The sequence below is a fragment of the Mixophyes fleayi genome, chromosome 5, assembly GCF_038048845.1.
Source record: "Mixophyes fleayi isolate aMixFle1 chromosome 5, aMixFle1.hap1, whole genome shotgun sequence".
Classification (NCBI taxonomy): Eukaryota; Metazoa; Chordata; class Amphibia; order Anura; family Limnodynastidae; genus Mixophyes; species Mixophyes fleayi.
Genome location: NC_134406.1, coordinates 245,628,869 through 245,651,686, shown reverse-complemented (window position 1 = coordinate 245,651,686; position 22,818 = coordinate 245,628,869). Strand labels below are relative to the sequence as shown.

Below are 22,818 nucleotides of genomic sequence, written 5' to 3'. Positions count from 1 at the left end.
TCTTTGGGCTTGTTACTTTTTTGTTCTTAACACAGTTTACGGAAGGCATGGTCCTGTGTGATGCATAAATTGCAAGTTCTCGTTACTGTATTTATAATATACAATGATGCCATATAATTTGTTCTATATTTAAAACTGTTTTTCTGCTTTGATGTTATTTGAAACAAGACTCTTATTCCATAATGATAGAAACAGATAGACCTGTCTTCTGTAACCTAACTCTTTGGGGGGGTGGGGGGATTCAATTGGCCATGTTACTGCTGAAAGTAACGTGGCCTGTGCACTACTGCTGTTACTGTTACTATGGTAATAGTGCACATTATTACCGTTAGTATGGTAATCTTGTGGTGCTCTGACCAGAAATTTGGGTTAAAATGACCGTACTAATTGTAATGGTACGCTGGCCATGTTACTTTTGACAGGAATACAACCAATTGAATTCCCGCCCCCTCTGATTTTTGGTATATCTAAGGGCTCACTTTTGTTTGAACTAAACCTTGATTAAAAGTCCTGTTTTGACTTGACACATCTGAATAAAGAAACACTTGATCACTACAGAAATCTACTTCAGGAGTTTTTGTTTTTTTTTGCACAAATAATGAAAACCATTCCAGGAACAATTTGGCCACAAGTGAGTGTGGTTGACTTGACCAATTAAAACTGTAGCTCTTTGGCCATCTTTGGTTTGTATTAGCCAGCTGTGTTGGCTCTTTGTAAAAAGAAAAAAAAAAATGCACAAATTGCATCACATACAGGCTTTTCATGCAACATAGAAAAGGGAATGAAGCTTTTAAATATGTCATAGCATTTTATCACTTTCACTGTCCAGTGGCTCTTTATTAGTGGCGGTAGTTTCCGAAGAAGATTTTCTATGTAGCTTTTTTGCCTGAGCCGTTTTGATGCTCTAAATGCTGCTTTTCTCATGATGCACCACCCAGGAGGGAGAGACTGCCCTGGCTGTGTGTGTTAGCCATGAGGGAACTGGTGCCCTGCTATCAAAAAGGCCCAATGCATTGTTCAATTCAGCAGATAATCAATAAGAGGAGGTGCTGCATCCATTATGTCTATTAAAGAGAGCAAACCGCATCTAATCAACAAAACTCTTGTCTTGTAGAAGTAAATCGCCTACTGCACATTGTGTGCTGCTTAGAGAGGTGCTGCCTCCAAATGGTTCAAAGGACATAGGCACAAGGATGTTACCAGCAACTGTAGATTTAAGTAAAAGCCAGAAATTACCTTAAATTGCAAAGACAGCAATGGTCTCTTGTGTACATCTACAACTAAATGCAGGGATTGGTAAAGGACGAAAAAATAGTCTACTAGCTCCGAGACATACATAGTGGAGACAATGGCCAGCAGAAAGGTTACCTTCAAGTGAGGAAGCACAGGTTAACAGAACGAAGGCAGTGATGGGGAGCGCCCTATGGAGTTAATCTAATAAGTGGAAACAAAAATTAGAGTGGTCTGCTTCTTGCAGGAAAAACTAATCTGTAAATGGCACCAGCGTTGAAAGAAAACTAGACGCACCTGCACCTTGATGCGACTACTTCCCTAGATTCTGATACCTGGTTCCATAAAAGAGGTGCATGTGTGTTTTAGCCACAATGCCAGCAAAAGTATTTCTGGGAACCCCAATTTGTGCCGTTAAACTATGAGAGATCGCTGGGATGATGCCAAAATTGTACATTTCCATATTAAATTTAATCACTTTTGAGGAGACTGGTGGTGTATAGTGAGGCCTGGACACATCCCCAGTGGTCGTTAATCAACACTGCTTCACCCTTTGGCTTTCGGCGAGTAAACAAGCTGTGCTCTTGTGTCTATGAATTGAGAATGAGAAACAGAAACGCCCATTTGTGCTTGAAGACATTTGTTCTGATGGGACTATTACTTGTTGGGGATAGCGTGTGGCTGTCCGGCTCTTGGGCAACTTCAGTTCCCACCATGAAGTGCCAGTCTTTGTGGATGAAATGACAAGCTTGGAATTGTTTCATAAAAAGGATCCTATGTGTTTTAGTGTAATCACTCCTAATATTTGCATTTCCATATTGCCACACGTGTGAACAGTCCGTATACGGTCTGTTCAAAGTATCCGTTATTCGGCTCAACCTTTATTGCTGAATCCCAAGCTTCAGTCTGCTGTTTCTATGAAACCCCAAAAGAGTAGATTGTGTTGCATATAAACAGATTCTTTGGTCTTGACCTACAGGTTTGTTATTTTTGTTATTTTACCATTTAGATAACAAAAGCATAATATTACCATGATAAATTACCAGATTGCCATGAACTGAAATGTTCCTAAAAGCCATTAGTGCGCTGTCAAATGCTGGTTTGGTACACCCAAAATAAAAACTTCCATAATAGTGCCTTCTACTAAGCCGACCTCAAATGAAATACCTATAGAACATTTTTTCATACTTTAGTGTCCAATTGTGATTTTAGATAATGTTTGATCATAAATTTTTATAAAATATTTTATTAGAACACCTTATTTTGCTTAGATGGTAGGCTTGCGAGCAGGGCCCTCTTACTGGGTAATACATACAGAGAGGTATTGTTTCATTATTATTTGTTCCCAATTGTAAAGTGCTACGGAGGAATTTACTGGCGCTATATAAATAAATGTTGAAGATTTATCGTTTGCTGCAAGTAATGGTGGGAGATAGGTGGCCTCACCCTCTCTCCTACAGACAGTTAAAAAGGTGGAGTTTTCCAAAGGGGGTGGGGGGCAAAAGGTTGAAAAAATGTTATTTGCATTTATGATTCAATTTCCTTTTTTTTCTTTTTTTTTTTCTATAGGCTACTTATCTTTCTAGATAGAAGTGTTCAAGAATCTTGTTTTAACACTCTTGTTTTGTTGAATTACTTTTTAGGAAGCCTCTGTAGCTACATAGGATGACAGCCCTTTATTTTAGTGGATTTATAATTTTATATGTCATTGGCCTTTAATATTCGCTTCACTAATGCAGCAGTTGTGATCTCAAAGCAAGGATGCTGGCCTTTATCTTCTTAACCTGTAATTAAATGTATGACTTTGTTTATCTAATGAAGTGTGTCTTTACTAATATATTATATGTTCCTTCATTGTTTGAATATCTGGTAACTACTCTCAAACTCCTAAAATGATTGAGAAAACTGAAAAACAATATTCGTTCTAAGTTTAACTTCATTTCATGTCGACCTTTAGCTCTTATTATTTAAGCACAGAGGTGTATTTAACATCTGTAATAAGTGTACAGTTCTTCTTTTATAGGTGGCCACCTGTCTTAGAATAGTTCTCGTCCTCTGCATAGAGCGTCTTCCTGCTCTTGAAGGCTCTGAAGATATTTGGCCTTTATGTTCTATTAATGGAGTAGTGCACGCTACTGGCGGGGAACTTGGTGAAACCTTTGTTATAGTTGCAAAAGAGGAAGAGGCCTTGTGTACTCTGATGTACCGGGAGAGCTATCAAGGGCTTCCATGTTCAGATTTCTTTAAGTAGCAAGACACAAATGCAGAAATTCATGGAAGGGAGTAGGAAAACGGTCAATGACTTGGCCTATGGCTTTAAGCCAGCAGAAACAACTCCTGCTGGTGATGGCTTCAGTTCAGTCCCAGTCACAAAGAAAGGAAGTATTTATGTATGTGGACTTGTACCCACTGCAACAGAGGATGTCCTTAGGTCTTTCTTTGGTGAACTTCATGTGGTTGAGATAATTTTTTCCGAGACGAACCATAATGTTAGGTGTGGTAATGCCCTTGTAAAATTTGGTAGTGTTGAGCATGCTGCTGCCGCCACACTGAAGTTTCACTTTAAATATATAGGGAACAGACAAATCAGAGTGAAGGCAGCTTATAAAAGCCAATGGATCAGAGCTGGTGGTCAGGTGGAAGATGATCTGTGTTCAAAACCAGGAATTATTGCCGATCCCATCAGGAACAGTTCTCTTTCCAAATCTTCAGATACATGCAAGGAGAGAGCCCGGTCAAGATCACCCCATTACCATCTGTACCATATACACCTTCAGAATTTACCATATAGCATCACAAAATAAGATGTTAAGAATTTTATTGGTCATCCAGAAATGGCGGACACGCACATTACGTTCCTTCTTGATGAGCAGGGTTTGAGGACAAGAGAAGCGTTTGTTATGCTAATAAGTATGCAACAACAGCAAGTATGTCTTCAGTTACATCAAAGAGTCTTCTCTCAGCGTTCCATTTCTGTGGAAGAAATGCAGCAACTATTGGAGGCTCACAGAAAGGAAATGCCAGTGGAAATGGAAAATTCACAAGATAAAACATGTATTAAAAAAAAAACAACCACAGGAAATTCATGTCGAAGATGTATGTACTTAAGAAACTTTCCAGCCGATATAACTAAACTTAATATTAAACAATTTTTTTCTGGATTTAATGTGGACCAAGAGGCTATTTTCTTGCTTCATGATAATAATGGTGATGGAATGGGGGAAGCGCTGGTGAAGTTTTCCACTGAGCATGCAGCTGTGCTCGCTGAAAGCTTGCACCGCCAACGCTTCTTGGGAACAGAGATTCTACTGCTACACATCTCAGAAGAAAAAAATGAAAGGGTTTGATGAATGGATCACACTGTAAGGGAATTTAAATTAGTTGCTTGATTGCAGAAAAGAGCAGATGTACCATGGATCTGTCTTTGGACCTCGTTCGGGTCCTTTTTAAATGTGATCGTTATCATGTTTTGTTTTGACCCATACACAAGTTTTATCACAGTACTTGTGGCTATTTAATATGTGATCTCCTGCTTTTAGTAGAACTGGACATTCCAGGAAGAGGTGTAGCGTAGAGCAAGCACATGCCACAATGGGCATTGACTGAACATTCAGCAGCCCCAGCTTTTTCATGCCTACTGTACAGTACTGAACCTGGCAACAGTTGGTGTGACAATGGATAGCTGCACTATCTGGTGTTAACAATAGCTGCATAGAATGTCTGACCCTGTCAATGACTGGCTAATAACCACTGAAAACTTGGCAAAGATCAATACCAAGATATAGAACAAGCTGTTTTTATATTGATGTGCACTTCACAGACAAAACACATTTCTTTATTTAAAATATGTAAACTTCATTGATACTTAATTAAAATTTGTGAACTCGCTACTGCAAGGTTATGGTTTAAATGGTGAAATACAATCTAATTAAATGTGATTGAGGAACATTTTGTCATGTAGCATTATTGCTTAATGTGTAAACAAATGATAAGTTCCCCATTGCAAAAATAAAGAAATAGGATCTAGAGCTATTTTTATTATTAAGACTTATAAGAAAAACGCTTTTAATACATCCGCTTTGTATGTTATTGTCTTTAAAAGAAAAACAATTTAGCTTTCAGTATGCGTGTATAACATCGTTGCAGCTTGTAATATGGTTTTCCAGAGTCAATACATTGTTGCTTTGAAAAGAGAGGCTGTGTGTCTATAGAGTCTCTTATTATAGTGGGACTTAATTGGTGCAGATGGATTTCAATCAAAAGTTTCCCAAGCTGAAAGGAATACAAATGTGAGGTCACGTATTGAATCCTGAATTTGATGGGTGAAAGGAGCTGTGATTCAAAGCCGATCCCATCTTTTAATTAGGAGACCGAGAGGTATAGCGCAGCATACTGAATAAAGAAATGGTGCAAGCGTTCATCAGTCAAATCCCTCCACTGCTATTGGATAATAAATAACCATAATAGACTTGTTGATTGGCTAACACATCCTTTATAAAACCAGTCTGCTTCACTTGATTTGAGCCTTGACGAAGCTTGTACATTTATGTATTACAAGAATAAAAAAAAAAAAGTGAGGTAAAATATAAATGTACATACACCAATCCCCCCTGACTATGCCCAGAACTCACATCAGTCCCTGCCCCATTGGAGCTTACAGTTTAAATTCCCTAATACACACACACACACGTCAATTTTGATAGCAGTCAATTAACCTATCAGTATGTTTTTGGCGTGTGGGAGTAAACCCACGCAAACACGGGAAGAACATACAAACTCCACACAGGTAAGGCCATGGTTGGGATTTGAACTCATGACCCCAGCGCTGTGAGGCAGAAGTGCTAACCACTTACATTAATATTTGAAGGCTAACATTGTCTATGAATATGAATGCACACACTTTGTGGCTCCTGAGAATGCTATAGTAAAACTTGTAATCTGTTTGAGATTTGTCAATATGATTAATTGTTTCTATATAAAAATAGATGCTAATACATACTGTATTTTTATATTTTGTAGGCTTTTTTTTATTTTTTTATTTGTTTTAAACTGAATTGACCATGCTTGCCACCGAATTTTTAAACCATTTATTAATTTGAAAAATAAAGTACAATATAAACAAAGTACCCACTTAATGCATACAGTGATATGTGAATTCAGAGAGCTCAGCCAAGCTAAATACAGGGAAACAACCACCTGAACTCTTGTAGGTGCAGAACAGGTTAAGGTTAATCGTCCATTTCCACCACGTCTGTCTTTCTGTGCAGTATACAGCAGTTGTTAAGCAGCCGTACACTTAACAATTATTGACTTATTCAGAAATATACACCAATCAACCGCAATATTAAAACTGCCTGGCGAATATTGCATAGGTACCCTTGTTCAGCTGAAACAGCGCTGATCCGTCAAGGCAACGTGAATATTGTTGCCATGATGAGATGTAGTTGGTCTGCAACAATGTTCAGGTACGTGGCAAATTAACATCCACATGAATGCCAGGACCCAAGGATTCCCAGCAGAACATTGCCCTGAGCATCACACTGCCTCTGCCAGCTTGCCTTCTTTCCATAGTGCCTCCTAGTGCCATTTCTGCCCCCAGGTAAATGACACACGCGCAAACACCCGCCCATCCATATGATGTAAAAGAAAATGTCACTCATCAGACCAGGTCACCACCTTCCACTGCTCCATGGTCAAGTGCTGGCACTCACTTGACCAGTGTATGTACTTTTGGGGTGTGACCGGTCAGTGGCTATGCAACAAGTTGTGATGCACTGTATGTTTTGACACCTTTCTATAAGAGTCAGCAATTTGTGCTACTGTAGCTCTTTGGACCAGATGGGCTAGCCTTCTCTACCCACAGGCATCAATGAGCCTTGGGTACACATGACCATGTTACTGGGTGTCCTCTCTTGGTAGGTACTAACCACTACATACCAGGATCACCCACCTGCCTTTTTGGAGATACTCTGACCCAGTCGTCTAGTGATTTGGCCCTTGTCAAAGTTCATCTGATCCTTGTGGTTGTCAATATTTGTTGCTTCCAACCAGGGCCGGATTAAGGGAATGGAGGCCCCTGGGCTAAGGGGGCCTCCATTCCCCCATGAGGGCCCCCCCGTGATCGAGCCGGCCCTCCCCTCCCCCCCCCCCCTCCCCGATGATCCGAGCCGCCCCCCGGCACTTACCTCCTTCTCCTCCCTCCCCGGCGCACTGTACACTCTTTACTGAGGAGATCTCGTGAGAGTGAGACTCACGAGATCTCTTCAGTAAGGAGAATACAGCGCGCCGGGGAAGTACTGCAGGGAAAGTGCTCAGCAGCACTGATCGGGCTGGGGGCGCCCCCGCCCCCGACCGATCAATACTGCTGCTGAGCACTTTCAAGGGCCCCCTGGATGCCATAGGCCCCTGGGCTGTAGCCCAGTTAGCCCTATGGTTAATCCGGCCCTGCTTCCAACACATCAACTTCAAGAACTAACTGTTCACTTGCTGCCTAATATATCCCACACCTTGACTTGTGAATAACATTGATTATCTCTCAATGGCACATCACGTGCCATTGGTTTTAATGGAGTGGCTGATCATTGTATAGCTTCTGTTAAATCCTAAAAGTTATACCATCTGTGGTTTCTTATATTTTTGTATTTAACATACTCTACTGTTGACATGGTCCTGTGTGATACATAAATTACAAGTTCTCATTACTCCATTTATAATGATACACAGTGATGCAATACAATTTTTTTTTCTCCTATATTTAAAAGTGTTTTTGTTCTGCTGGATAACGTTACTTGAAAGAAGATTGACTGTTTTGTCATAATGATGGACAAGGATTGGCCTGTCTTCTCTAACCTTTAGCACCAATTTTGCTTAAGAGATGGTGATCATTTTTGTTTGAACGGACTGAATAAAGCAACACTTGATCACTACAGCATGCAGTCCATTGAGTGCTTTCTTTCATTTCCTCTTTTCCAACATATTACAAAACTAAATGAGATCATAATTTGGTTCCTCAATTATAGAACCTGAGGCTTTTTTTTTTTCATGTAATTTCTTCAGACACATTTGATTTTATGATTTTCTCCAGTATTTAATTGGCCAACTGTCCAGTTCATTCTTAGCACTAATCAACTCATGTGTTAATGTAAATGAAGTGAGTGAATCAAAGGTTTGACTAAAATGTATTAAGATTGATAACAATATTGCCTACTATTATTTTTATCATAATACCCAACTTGCACAAATTAAATTGACTTACAATGGCCACAGGGGCGTCGGCTCTTCTCTATGCTCATAGTCTTGAGAAAAATAATGATCTAACTAAGACTTTTTAATATAGCTAATTGGATGAAAACATAACTAGAAGAGCTAGACCTTCAATCCATAACCAATCATATGAATATTTCAGAAAGTCCATTGGCTGAAATCCCGGGTTGGGTATTAATTATCGACTCCCCAAAATCCGACAGCACTTTCCCCGATTGGAGAACTCCGATTTTCAGGTTTCCTACCTTGAGGTCACATCGACTGCTTGGTATACCTCCTGCAAACAATTGCGGCCAATGAACACGCTGCAGTGCCAAAATGAGGTCATCTTAAACTGCGACACAGACATTCTTGCTATTAAGGTGGTCATTGAAAGAAGCGCTGCATGTTTAATGTTCATTCTACATGGGGTGGGACGATTAGTATGCATCCGTTGGAGAGCTGACCCCCACCCTTGGAGGGCATCGTTTGAACTGACCAATGACCTGCATTATACTGGACTGTCCTGAAGCCTGAACCTATGGAAACATGCCATCTATTGTTTTCACTGTATTACCAACTGTATATAAGCAGGAGCTCTGGGGCCAACAGACAGTCTCTTTGACCACAGACTTCAGGACTGAATGCAGGGCGCCTGAGTATGTAATTGGCTGTACTTATTTTATTGAATTGTTACTCTGCTGCTTTTTGCTACTAAACCTCATTCTATGTGTGTGTGTCTGGGACTTGGTAGTTTCACAACACCTGGAGTGTCACAGGTTAGCCAACACTGTTATAGTGGCTCTTGTGCTAGCTGCCTTGAAAAAAAAAATAGGTGTTACCCTCTATGCATCCCTAATTTTGAGGCTTGCATCCCCTTTAAGAACCTAAAGAAGATTCCTGTGAGTGCTGCAGTGGAGGGAGTGGAATCTACACTAAGATCATCAAGTTTAGGGCTCAAGCATCAGAAATGCATCACAATGATAGGATGGGAAAAAGTGATTTCACTAGTTTTACAATGTCCAAGTGCCTGAGACTATCAGCACCTCAGGAAGAGTGCAGGATGAGGGCTGGAAAAAAAATAGGCTCTATGTAACAGGACAGTATGAGGCGGGGGGGGGGGGGGGGGGGGGGGGGGGGCAGTCAGGAGGCCCCAGGATTAGGGCTGGAATGTTTGAAAAAAAAAAAATCTTGCCCAGCCACATGGCAGAAAAAAAAAGGTCCTGTGCAAAATGCCCTACTTATGCATTTGTGTTCTAATCCACCAGTTCATGTTAGGACACCACCGGCTCAGATGTCACCAGGGTCACGCTGTGTCTTTGGCTTCTAGCAACCAACCTAATGGCCAGAGGACCAGATGACAGCCCAGGGGGCACCTTTAAGACTCACTGTGTACATGGGCATCTATACCTGATTTTACCCAAAAGGTCAGCCAGACAGTTGACCTGTCAGCGGGTTAGATTGTGCAGCTCAATTGCTTCTGCAGATAGCAACAAAGGCACAAAAGCCACCCTTTGGATTAAGGGAGAACACCTCATTCTCTAGAAAAAAAAACAACCCAAAAACATACAACATAACAGTCGAACATTAAGAGACTCTTAATGTAAACTGCATTTCACCCAAATGGTGGACGAAACCTTTGGTTCTATTCTGGTAAGTTTAACAGTTCTCAAACAACAGCTTCTGGATTCAACATATACAGGTATTTCACATGACAATGATCTGTAAATACTAAAGTGTAGAGTTGTAAGTGACACCAAATAGTTTAAGTATGTAGATATTGTGTGCTGTAATCACAGGTCCCGAAAATAATCAATCTTAATAGATTTTTTTTCATTGATGGGTTTGAGATTCTAATTCTGTTTGACACGAGCAAAATGATCAATATCTAATTTAGCTATACATGCAGGTTGGCTAAATCAGACTAGTTCCAGCTGTCATGTTTAATTACCGATGTGGTTGTAAGATGACCTTGCACACAGGTCAGTAGAGGTCATATTCCGACATTTACTAATATGTCCAATTGTGTAATAAAGATCAAAGATTGTTATTGGGCATCACAATCTGGGTTTTAGAAAGGGGTAGGACTTAAGTAATTAATGACAGTTCATATCAGAATCCACAGGACAAAGGATATATGTTTTGCAACACCTGTTGCTGTCAGTCTGTTACCGACCCTTCACAGCAATATTATTAGATATGAAATAATAATTTACAGCAAGTATCACATTCTCAATATATTACAGTCCACAGTTAGACCACATGTCATCAGTCTGCTACAGGGCAATTCATAGCAAATATTTATTAGAATTCAAGGTATAATGCACATCCACAGAAATAATATACGTCACCCATACACATAAAAAATACTTATCAGATGTATTCTGTGCTCTGCTTAATATATTGGTTAATAAAGAGCAATTACTAAAATAGGTTCACAATGTCTCAGAAGTAGAGAGCTGGTAAGAATTAAGGTCACCCTCATATGCTATTAAATAGCCCATGGCATAAAATAGCATATCAACTATGTATGGTAAATGTTATTAGAGATTTTCTTTAATATGTATTTTGGAAGGATATTAAATCCTTGGTTTGAATGTTTTACTTCGTGACTCAAAAGAAAAATGAACATTACTTTTGAACATTAGTGCATAATACTCTATTGTACGTGGGAGTTATTTACCAACAAAGTGCATATTTAAGAACCCCAAATCAACTAGACATCTGCCTTTATTTTTTAGGTCAAATTAGACCAGTGGGCACATACACAGCCTTGTGGCTTCTTGTGGCCCTCCGTACCGTTACTTGTGGCCTCCAGCTCATCCCAGCTTTATGCCGTCAATTATTTTCTGTTTTATGCCCTCCTAAGCTTAATCTGGGCCCCAAACTCTTATTCTGAAATTAAGGGTAATGTGCAGCCCTTATGAGGATTAGAAGTCTGCACTTATGGCCCTTAAAGGGCATCAATGTTGCCCATTACTGAACTAGACCATGTCTTAACGAATGCCATGGGTCACTGCATTATTTGCACATTGCAGTAAGTAACCCTAGGACTGCTAACACTGACTTTCTATAGTTTTGGCAAGGAATTGATTAGAAATTCATATTGATAATACTTAAACTGAACTCCCAATGACATAGGGTTTTGTTAAAAACTTAATTGTAGCATTTACTGGGCTGCTGAGATACAATGTATTAAGGCACAGTTTAATAAAGAAGTCAATTGCTATATTAAATGGTTTAACGGTATGGCCACTTGAAATACGTGAAAATGCAATTTCTAATTTACTGTTACTTAAGACTAGAGGGTGGAATTTATTTTGCAGGAAACCGAAGAGCACTGTACAAATACAGAAAAAGAATTGACCTATGCTGAGCACTGAATTACACATGTACGCCAAGTTCAATTCCAGAACCATTTGTTGGGAGTTCATGACCGAATAACAAAAGTCAAAAACACTGGCTCGCAGCTTTCTGGAAGAATAGTAAAAATACAGCAAACAATGAGCATTCAATTCCCATGATGCATTGCTCTGGTGTACTATGGTCCATCTGTGTTAAAGCAGATACATAGCTCTTCTCTCCAGAAACTTCAAGCCTTTAGCAATTTAGTGCACATAGCACATCAGTTAAACAAGTACCAACTGTTTCACTTTAAGCCAGTGGTTCACACGTCCACTGGGAAGGCAGCATTCATAAAAATCGCCATTTGAACAGCGACATAAAATACCACCGCTTGATGACTGAATCAAGGATTAAATCGAAAGTCAAAAAGGTACTTGTGCATGTTGCAGACAGATGCATGAGAGGACCATGACTTTAAATACACTGTACTTGGTTGTATAAATCCATCTACACTCCGGAATGTTGGATATGGTCCATGTAACATAGTGTTAGTTCTCCTCGCCTGATGAAGAATCATCATCCTCGTAGAGATCATCATCATCTTCCTCTTTTTTCTGCTGGCTACCTGCAGATTGCTAATACAGTAAAAGAACAATCAGAATTGTATTTAAAAATAAATAAAATAAATTACATTCCCTCTGCAGCTTATCATTTCAAATCATGTCTTCTGAGCTTGCCGTAAAAGTTTTCACATACACTTAGCAATGTCTAAATGAATATGTTTTTAGTGTTTAAATATAAGGAATTTGGGTGCTTCACTCCTGTGACTGTCAACTAGAAACCACTTTACTGTGGACAACAGTTAGGGCACAGAGCTGATCTAAAGTGCAGCCATTCACCACAAATATAAAACGGTTAAAAATGGGCAATTGAGGCAGTGGGACATTACACAGCTTTGCTGAGGAGGGTCATCACACCAAGGACGGGGTTGTTTCAAACAATTACTGGAATTCTATCTCAGGCCATCTGCTGGACCCAGTGAGTTCAGTCATTGCTACTGCTATCTTGGTTTCTCCTTTGGTCATCACTGCAGCCTTCTTGGTGGCAGTATATATATATATACACACACACACACACACACACACACACATATAATTAGTGCATGTATATACGCAACTTTCTCACCGATAAGGAAGCAGATCTTCTAGTTGTTCCAGTCTTAGAATTGGCACGCACTAGATCGAGACGAGACTGGAAATCCGGTGGATGGAGAGAACTTCTGAAGACCTAAAAATCAAAAACTTGGATGAAGCATTTTGCTAAACAAAGTTAATAAATAATATTTTTATTCAAGAGAAGACAAGATTCACACATTTAGCACAGCAAAAATCACAAGTTAAGCGCTTATACCTATGTAAACCATGAGGAGATTTTCATGTGGTTTGACAACCATGTACCAGTTTATGAACATTTTCAGCAGTACATTCAAAAGTATTATAGTCACCTGGAATATTTTATATCAGAAACTCCCATACCTATATAACCTAAGACAAATGGTAAAATAGGTATAACATACATTCTGACCACTCATGCTTATCACTAAGCAGCGGTGAGCAAATAGAACGTTTTCGTCCAAGTACAAACTAGTTAAATAGCCAACATGCCTAAGCCAGTCAATGTTGAGTAACAAGGTTTTCTCAATGCTAGCAATACATTTACTGCTATCTGCTTGTGTTGTTCCAAGATTCTACGACTGGCCACTTACACATCATGACTGGCTGGATACACAGACATGTCGAAGGAAGGCTGTTCCCTTTCTGACAACAATTTGACACTGCATATTAAAATTATAAATCAATTGAAGAAAAGTTATTTTATGTATAGTGACATTTAATCCTGCCAAAGGAATGAAGGCAACGAAACACTGGTTCTCACATATTAAATTTAGGGGCTTATTCCGTCAATTGAAGCCCTGGTGTTAAAAAACATGAAATTAAAATTATATAGAATTAGTGGAAGCACCTTGAATATATATTTACAAATGTAGGCAACAGTCTTCTGCTTTTTATTATTACTTAAGCTGCGGGTTTGAAAAAGTGGGGATGTTGCCTATAGCAACCAATCAGATTCTAGCTGTCATTTTGTAGAATGTACTAAATAAATGACAGCTAGAATCTGATTGGTTGCTATAGGCAACATCCCCACTTTTTCAAACCCGCAGCTTAGTAAATCTAGCCCTTAGACTTTCCTGCAATTAAGTGCTGGGGAATTTTCTCATTCATAGTGGGCACCTCTTTCAACTACTTCTAAATTACACAAAACAACACCATTTTAGCACTTTCACCAGAGTTGTCCGAAATTAAAATTATTTCTTTTCTTTAAGATCATTGCACAGGGTTAAGGAATGATACAGGGAACAACAATAGATGTTATACAATAATCTAGAATATAGGTCATATGTCAAAAATTAAACAAGTGGGAAGACACAGGGTGAAACTGCAATGTTTAAAACAGATATATTTTGCTGGCCTCCTAGGTGTGGGATAGGCCCAGACAGAATTTACGCCAACGGCTGTAAAAGGTTTAAAATGACGAAATTGGGAGCATTGAATGTTCCAGATCACCTGGACACCCTTTTCTTTCTACCACCATCATATTTTCTGGAAGTTAGCACACCCTTCATTCTTAAATATTAATGGCAACAATGATAAAAACACAGTTACTGTCCCAGACATCAATGTTTAAATAAAAGCTAGTGTTTTCAGCAGCTCTCTTATTCCATGCCATAGATACAAAAAGCTTACCTCCAGATCTTCATCCTCATCAATGTCTTGGATATGTTGAAAGGCAGCAGTCAGCACCTCTAGCGCCTTCCCATGGAACAACATTTCAATTGTGACAAAATCACTAAATGTTTTCTAAAACAGAAGAGTAAGAACATAAGTTTAATATTTATGTAATAAATACACATCTATAGATTTTCTTTCCATCAGAACTGTACCAATACTTTGTTAAGTATAAATTTAGACTGACAATACGCTATCATCTATTGTAGACACTGACTGGACCAATAAAACCAATATATGATTTCACCAAGTATTAAATATGTGCCTAACATGTCACCAATTTATAGGAGTGTAATACCTATATTAACGTCACTGAAAAATGCTAAATCCAAACTTGTCTTATGGGCAGCACGGTAGCTAAGTGGTTAGCACTTCTGCCTTACAGCACTGGGGTGTGAGTTCAATTATCGACCATGGCCTTATCTGTGTGGAGTTTGTATGGGTTTCCTCCGGGTGCTCCAGTTTCCTCCCACACTCCAAAAACATACTGGTAGGTTAATTGGCTGCTAACAAATTAACCCTAGTGTGTGTGTGTGTGTGTGTTAGGGAATTTAGACTGTAAGCCCCAATGGGGCAGGGACTGAGGTGAGTGAGTTCTCTGTACAGCGCTGCGGAATCAGTGGCACTATATAAATAAATGGCGATGATGATGTATGATGCAATTAGAAGTATATTTTCAGTTTTCATGTAGACAACACATTCAACTTACTTTTATATCTTTAATTTTCTGTTTTTCGAAATTGTCTATAGCTTCTTCAAGTTGGTGACTTATTCTAGCTGCATCCATTGTTGCTCGCTGCAGTTCTGTTTCAGCCTTAAACAAAGTTCAAACATTCTGAATTAGAGGCTATCATTCCACCGGATATATAAGTACACACACTGGCATGCATACATACATAACATGCATAAACACATTCAAATGTGGCAAAAGGTTTGACATGCTTTATCTTGATTTCAGGCTTCACATCACAGGGTGTGTGTAGACTTTTCTTTAGATCCACTGTATATAAACAGGGAGCTGCAAAAACTATACTGTTTCCGTATCGCCCACTGACTGTCATGGGGATGACACATTCCCAACTTGAGTCTATCTGGTCAGTTCAGTTGCTATGGCAGAAAAATTAGATAATGAACCAGTCTAGTTCACTTTTCACAGTTACTTAGCGGCTGATAGATGCTGCAGATATAAAAAAGTGAGCGCAGTGTGGAAAGTTTTTCCATACGTCATTTACCCTTTCAACATTTTCTATTGTGTTTGTGCATTAAAGTAAATACAAAAATATTTAAGCACATTAATATGCTGGTCATAGATTGGATGATTATTATGGGTTATGGATTAGGGAAGAAAAGTTTGCTATTGTATCTGTTGTTAATAACTAAGGTTATGAGGAACTTGTAAAGATACATAATATCACAGTCTATTTTACCTTTAGGAAGTCTTAATACGGCATTTCATCTGACAGTGCACTTATGCCTGAGCTTTAATTAATTGTAGTCTTACTAAATTAACAAGATGAGATTAGTAAATTATAGTTACAATTGTGTTGAGGCTAAGAACTGTAGCATAAAAATAAAAGTAGTGGAACCACCTGATCCCGACAGATCATGGAAGTGGTGTTTATACCTGTGACTTAAAATTGATTAAGGAAGACAAATACAGCTCAAATTGGTTATCCACAATTAGGAAGTACATTTGTAGAACTCGCTGCAATTACTAGACATAATATCATGCTTGCCAACTCTCCCGGAATGTCTGGGAGACTCCCGCATTTTGCGAGAGTCTCCCGGGTGAGTGTGGCAATCTCCCGAATTCTGCCCACTTCACTAGGAATTGCCCCACTTCCTAGTGAAGTGGGCAGAATTAGGTCCCAAACGCCGCGATTCCCGATGAATCGCGGCGTTTCCCGCTGTCAAATGATGCGCCATGATGGCACAGGGGGCGGGGCTAAAATGACCCGATTTTGGCTGCGCCGCCCCACCCCCCTCACGCTCACCTCCACTGGCAGGCTTCCGGAAGAGAGCTGAAGAATTTTGGCAAGTATGCATAATATACCTTCACACAAAAGAGAAACTGCACTGTGTCCTGCTCATATAATATGGTGTGACAAGAGTTTTCCTGTTGCTTATTTATCCTCCAAGAAAATAAAAACAGCATTTTTTTAGTTACTGTCCTATTCAAATGTATGAGTTTTTCCTAGGTGGCACCAAACAAGCAGATTTCCTGCTTCGAAAAATGTGTAAAAATCTGCATTCAGCATTGGTGGAAAACTGCAGAATCAAACCAATGCTTCACAGCAGTCTATGCTATATATCCTGACCTCTAGATGTTGCACATAAACAAAATTAAACTATTACTCATTGTGTAGCTTTTAAGGCAGCATTTTACACTACTGCTGCTCAAAAATACCGATAAGTATTATTGGGAAGTTCATGACCTGGTTAGGTTTCTGGATGAACACAAACTGACTATTAAAACAATTACATTATATATGTTTGTATAAACAGGTCAAACTTTAAAAGCCAGGTTCTTTTTATCTCTTTTCAGTCTGACTTGTCTTTTTCATTAACGTAAATTGCATTATTGGCAATAAAATGTTCTTAAGGAACTTTCCAGGGTTCTTTCTTTTTTAAAATCATTAAATGCATTTCTCCAGGTAAAACATGAAAAGGCTACCAGTGACCACCAAATATAGCTGCCAATAACCCAATGCACTACACGAGGACATCAGTGTATTTATTAAAATAAAACCTTGTTTGGCAAATGGCATTTGGAGATCTCATCCAATTTAGCCGACAATTCAGGACCATTTTAAGAATCTGAAAACATTACACACTCTGGAGGTCATTAAATAAAGCATAAACCGCAAAGGCAACTGGGTCCCAACTGTGCCCACCTCAATGTTGGCACGTGCAGGTAGAAAGGGAACATGTTTAATGTCCCTCTGCCATTTCTATGCCACAAAAGGACTTCAATGTCACCAGCTCAGAGCTGGAGGTCACAGGTCTTGTCCTATACTTTTAAAGAGACCGGTTTTGCATCTCTATGTTGTGTTTTGCAAGAGGAGCAATTTCCAGGTTCAAGATGAGCAATGCAATAAAACGCTACACACCAAAGCACCGCGTGTAATAATAACAGTGCCAATGTCCCCTCACTCTAAAGGGCATATTTAATTGTTGAATATGCCAGCGGCGTTAAAAGTATTACCGTTATTACGGAAATACTAAGCCGGATTTCAGCACGCAGCTCCCTGAGCCGCGAGCTGAAATCCAGCGAGAAAAGTATCGAAATAACGGTATTTACGCGCACTATTACTATAATGACGGTAATAGTGTGTGCGCCGCGTTATTTTAGGCAGTAACGCCAACAATTGAATATACCCCTAAGGATTCATTCACACCATTAATCAGGCTTAAACAGAGTAGAAAAGTAAAAATTTTAGTTTATTGAAATGGACGATGCTAAAGTAGTAGTACTAGGGTGGTGTCTTGTGACACTATATTCTCTCTTACAAGACAACAACAAAAAAAGTCTTAAACATTTCAAATGGCGTTAGCAAAAGGATACAATAATCTGCCGATCCGATGGATTTCTCTGGCGAGTTCTCTCTAGTTGAGCCATTTGCTTTGCTTCTTTGTTCCTTGCATTTAAGGTCACTTTAAAATCTTCCTATAAAATCATAATTGTGGGGACATTTTATTTAAGCTACTTTCATTGTACTACATATAAATAATAATGATAAAGAAAACAAAGTTACAACTTTAAGTTCAAGATTAAAAACGAACATTTCTGCAGGTCACCTTTATAAATTATATTGTTCTTTATCCTGAAATGAGTGGCAGTCCTTTTGACATTTACATATGAAAAGGGGTAAAGAACAAACTTTTACAGACTTCAGACATCATGATAAATGAATAAGGAAAGGTCAATATAAGATCATGTATTGTCCCCTTTAAACAGAATTGCTGCTAGAATGCAAATGATTTTATATGTACTTCATGACATTTACAGAGGTATGTATAAATATGTGTAAATAGGTGGCTTACTAGAATTTGGTATTATATAGAGCTCTAAACCTGAACACTCAATCTCCTTTCCCCCACCCTTCTGTATATGAGATATAGCATCCATAACTAGTAAGTAACGTGCTCTTGCAGATACTATGGCAGGCTATACTATACCTGCAAAAGGTGCTTTGCTACGATAGGATCCTTGGAATATATCATATTTGGGTGTATATAAAAAGGTGCCTGCCTTCATCCTTTTAATATTGCATATTTGCTTTACTGAGACAATCACTAAATCTACCCGTGTGTATGAATCAACTAATACAAACGGTGCATTTCTGTACAGCAAGCCTGAAAAGCTGACCCTCAAACGCTGCCTGCTTAGAGAAGCCCATCCCTCCTATCAAATGAAGAACCACACTACTGTAGTTTGTGACTAAGGGGCATATTTACTAAACTGTGGTTTTAAAAAGATTGGAGATGTTGCCTATAGCAACCAGATTCTAGTTGTCATTTATTTAGTACAGTCTACAAAATGACAGCTAGAATCTGACTGGTTGCTATAGGCAACATATCTACTTTTTCAAGCCCATAGTTTAGTAAATATACCCCTAAGAATTTACTCCCAAAATGCGTCCAACAAATTGGACACATTTTTTTTTTACTTAAACACATCTGTAAAACGTAAAAAATTTTTTACATATACATATACATATATATATATATGTATATATACACATATATATATGTATATGTATATATATATATATATATATATATATATATATATATATTTAAAAAAAAAAAAAAAGTATATACCTACCCTTTTAAGCTTGATAATTGTTCCATAGCTTTTCAGAGGTTCAACTACTTTCGATTCAAGTCTTTCAACCTGATAATAAACCAAATAAAGTCATAAAAATACAGTAATAATTTGCTAATAAAGAACATTGTGACATTTTTATATTGCCATTAAATGTAGAGGATGTTTGTTAGGGTAATAATATTCAGTTTCTACCAAAATATATTAATATGGAAATTGTGGGTGCATCTGGCAGTAACAGTCTGTATCTGTCTAACTATGGGTGCAGAAATTACTTTGACTATATTTCTCAAAGACAAACACAAAACATGAACATTTTCATGTTGAAAATCATCAGTCAAGATTCAAGACAACAATTGGTGGATTAATTTAAGTGACTAGGTCCTTACAAAATGTATGCTATGGGAAGTAAAAATTCCTTGTTAAGCCCTTGAATGTCAGTTGTGGTATTGTCTGCTTGACAGACAACAATCATATAAGACATACTACATGACAAAAAGTTACAATATCTGCAGCGTCCAATACCTCTGCTTGACGGTAATCCTGAAGTTTGGCAAGTTCATCAGCAAAACTCTTTAATCCATGTTTCAAGTTTGGAGTTTCAGTGTCTGCATACGCGTTGACCTCTCTCACTAGAAGATCTGCTTTGTCCCGTAGCCGGGCGGTTTTACGGACATACCCAGCATAGATTTGGCACAGCTCTCCAAAGTGTTTTTCCACATTACTGACAGTTTCTTGAAGCTGTCTTGTCTGATTGTCTCTAGGATGATAAATAGGTTTAAATGGCATGTAGCTATATGTTCCATCTCGAGAACTATTTTGGGGTAATAAAGTGTGAGAAATAATTGAAATGTCTTTTTTGTTAACTTCTAATGTAATGTAGAAAGCCTGACAAAAAGTCTCACCTACAAATTTAACCCACAATAAAGAACAAAATAATTGTTTAAAAAAAGGTGTACATGAAATGAACATAAATACATTTATATACTGCTTTCTTTCCTAAGCACATACCTAAGTTGACCATATGCCAAATACAGCATTGGCCATTGATTACACTGCATTCAACTAGAGGTGAACACAACTTGGATGGCTGTTTAAAACAAAACTCATTAATTCACATAGAAAAACTTGCTCAACCTAAGTTAATATAGAGTCATGTTACACACATGTGCCTCTTTAGACATTGAAATTTACATACCAAGTAAAGCTAAGTGGAGACAGGACTCCATTCAATTAAATTAAAGTATCCCTGGCTCAACCCCCATCAAAAATGCACATGCCTTTCATTTGGAGTCTTGCCAACCATGAACCATTGATTGAACTAAATGCAGCCTTGCTCAATATAATATCTATGGAATCACCAGCATCACAGGCTTGAAAAAGTACATGATAACTACTGCCAAAGTAGTACAAGGTCTCAGTTATGCGAGTGGTTTTTGATAGAGCAGCACAGTGGCTAAGTGGTCAGCACTTCTGCCTTACAGCACTGGGCACACAAGTTCAATTCCCAACCATGGCTTTATCTGTGAGGAGTTTGTATGTTTGCCTGGGTTTCTTCCAGGAGCTCGGGTTTCCTCCCACACTCCAAAAACATAATAATACCACTTTTATACTGCCGCCCCGGCAATATCCCGGGTTGTTAACCCGGGATATTGCCGGGGCACAGGGCAGTATAGATAACAAGATTCCCGGGTCGGGCGGGTTCATACCGCACCTGCCCGACCCGGGTTTTAGAAAAAAAAGTGTTAAAAAAGATTTTAATTAAAAAAAAATACATAAGAAATGTTTACTTAACTTATTTTCAGCCAGCGGTGTCTCCGGTGCGTTGCCGGCTGTCAGGGGGACCTCTGGGTACTAAAATGACGTCATTTCTAGTCCATTAGAAATGACGTCATTTTAGTACCCAGAGGTCCCCCTGACAGCCGGCAACGCATCGGAGACACCGCTGGCTGAAAATAAGTTAAGTAAACATTTCTTATGTATTTTTTTTTAATTCAAATCTTTTTTTTTTTTTACAGTATGAATGGTGGGACCCGGGAATTACACGGGTTGCACCATTCATACAGCAGGCGAGCGGGGTCCAACACGGGAATTACCCCTTGCAAAATCCCGGGTCTAAATCCCAGGATTTTGTGGTTGGACTATTCATACTGCACCAAGACCCGGGTTTTTCAGCGTGCCTCTGCAAAAACCCAGGTTTTTGGTGCAGTATGAATGGGGTATAATAGGTTAATTAGCTGCTAACAAATTGACCCTAGTCTGTCTGTGTCTGTCTCTCTCTGTGTGTGTGCCTTAGGGAATCTAGACTGTAAGCTCCTATGGGGCATGGACTGATGTGAGCAAGTTCTCTGTACAAGTCTGCAGAATTAGTGGCGCTGTATAAATAAATGGTAATAATAATAATAATAATAGAACCACTTGCAAAATGTGTGTAGTAGCTTTCATCTTTGTAACCTTATGCTAGGAATGCCTGTGTTCATAGTGCAGAATAAATGCTTGAAAAGACGCCCTACAGGGCCTAAAACTCATGAACATGTAATCACCCTGAGGAGTGTCAGAATGCAGTAACAATACATAGATGGTTCACGTTCCTCATTATCAGACATCCAAGCTGTGATGACAGCACTGGAGGCGCAGGACGGTATCATACATGTAATGCTGGTGTCATACATGTAATGCTGTATATTACTGTAGCAGCACTCCCCATACACACCTGGGCTGGGAGAACATGGTGACTGCCGCTAACCAGCGGGAGACTTCGGGACTGGATCTAATGACAGAGATGACCCATCCCTCCACAACTGCTAGTCTTGTGCCGGGCTAGTACAACGTCAATGGCTGCTGCGTCCTCCTCACATCCACCATGACACTCAGAGCCGTCACCAGCTCCCCCGCTCACCTAGCTCTGCTCTCCGGCCTCTGGCTCATGCTGATGATGGCGCCTCCCCCTCTGGGATCACAACGTCCGCTCCTCCCCAGCCGCACACGTCACCAGGGTAACCGCGTTGCCATGGCGTCTGCGTCACGCGCCTGGTCGTTACGTCACCGCTCAAGTGGCGGGAAAGCAGGATGTGTGGTGAACCTGAACCTGACATTATAGTAGTGCAGGGACCCGGATGCTCTGCAGCTGGAAGTCCAGGAATGACCTGCTATGTGCGGGACATGTTCGGTATTGTAGCTCTCATAGGTTAGTTATACCTTAGTTATAGTAACTATCAGGATTACACAGTCTACCTGACAATGATGGGATTTTCCATCAGACTCTGAATTAAGCATAATTATTAACTTCTCATGAATAAAGCACTGGTATATTACACAGCACTGTGC

At 39.2% G+C, this 22,818-nt stretch overlaps 2 protein-coding genes across 2 annotated transcripts; one reads left to right on the top strand and one right to left on the bottom strand.

Annotated features, from left to right (window-relative positions):
- The first annotated feature begins 1,651 nt into the window (after window positions 1–1,651).
- Window positions 1,652–7,272, top strand: LOC142159534 (RNA-binding protein 12B-like). The gene is made up of 4 exons (XM_075214428.1): window positions 1,652–1,681; window positions 3,254–3,480; window positions 3,552–3,661; window positions 4,036–7,272. Exons 1-4 carry the CDS (start codon window positions 1,652–1,654, stop codon window positions 4,575–4,577), a joined length of 909 nt encoding a protein of 302 aa, XP_075070529.1. The 3' UTR covers window positions 4,578–7,272.
- Window positions 7,273–10,759: 3,487 nt separating this feature from the next.
- On the bottom strand, window positions 10,760–22,460 carry CIBAR1 (CBY1 interacting BAR domain containing 1). The gene is made up of 9 exons (XM_075213781.1): window positions 22,205–22,460; window positions 20,017–20,251; window positions 19,492–19,560; window positions 18,229–18,330; window positions 16,288–16,293; window positions 15,373–15,477; window positions 14,622–14,735; window positions 13,003–13,104; window positions 10,760–12,452 (listed from the first exon to the last, which is right to left on the bottom strand). Exons 1-9 carry the CDS (start codon window positions 22,219–22,221, stop codon window positions 12,366–12,368), a joined length of 837 nt encoding a protein of 278 aa, XP_075069882.1. The 5' UTR covers window positions 22,222–22,460; the 3' UTR covers window positions 10,760–12,365.
- Between the last annotated feature and the right edge of the window lie 358 nt (window positions 22,461–22,818).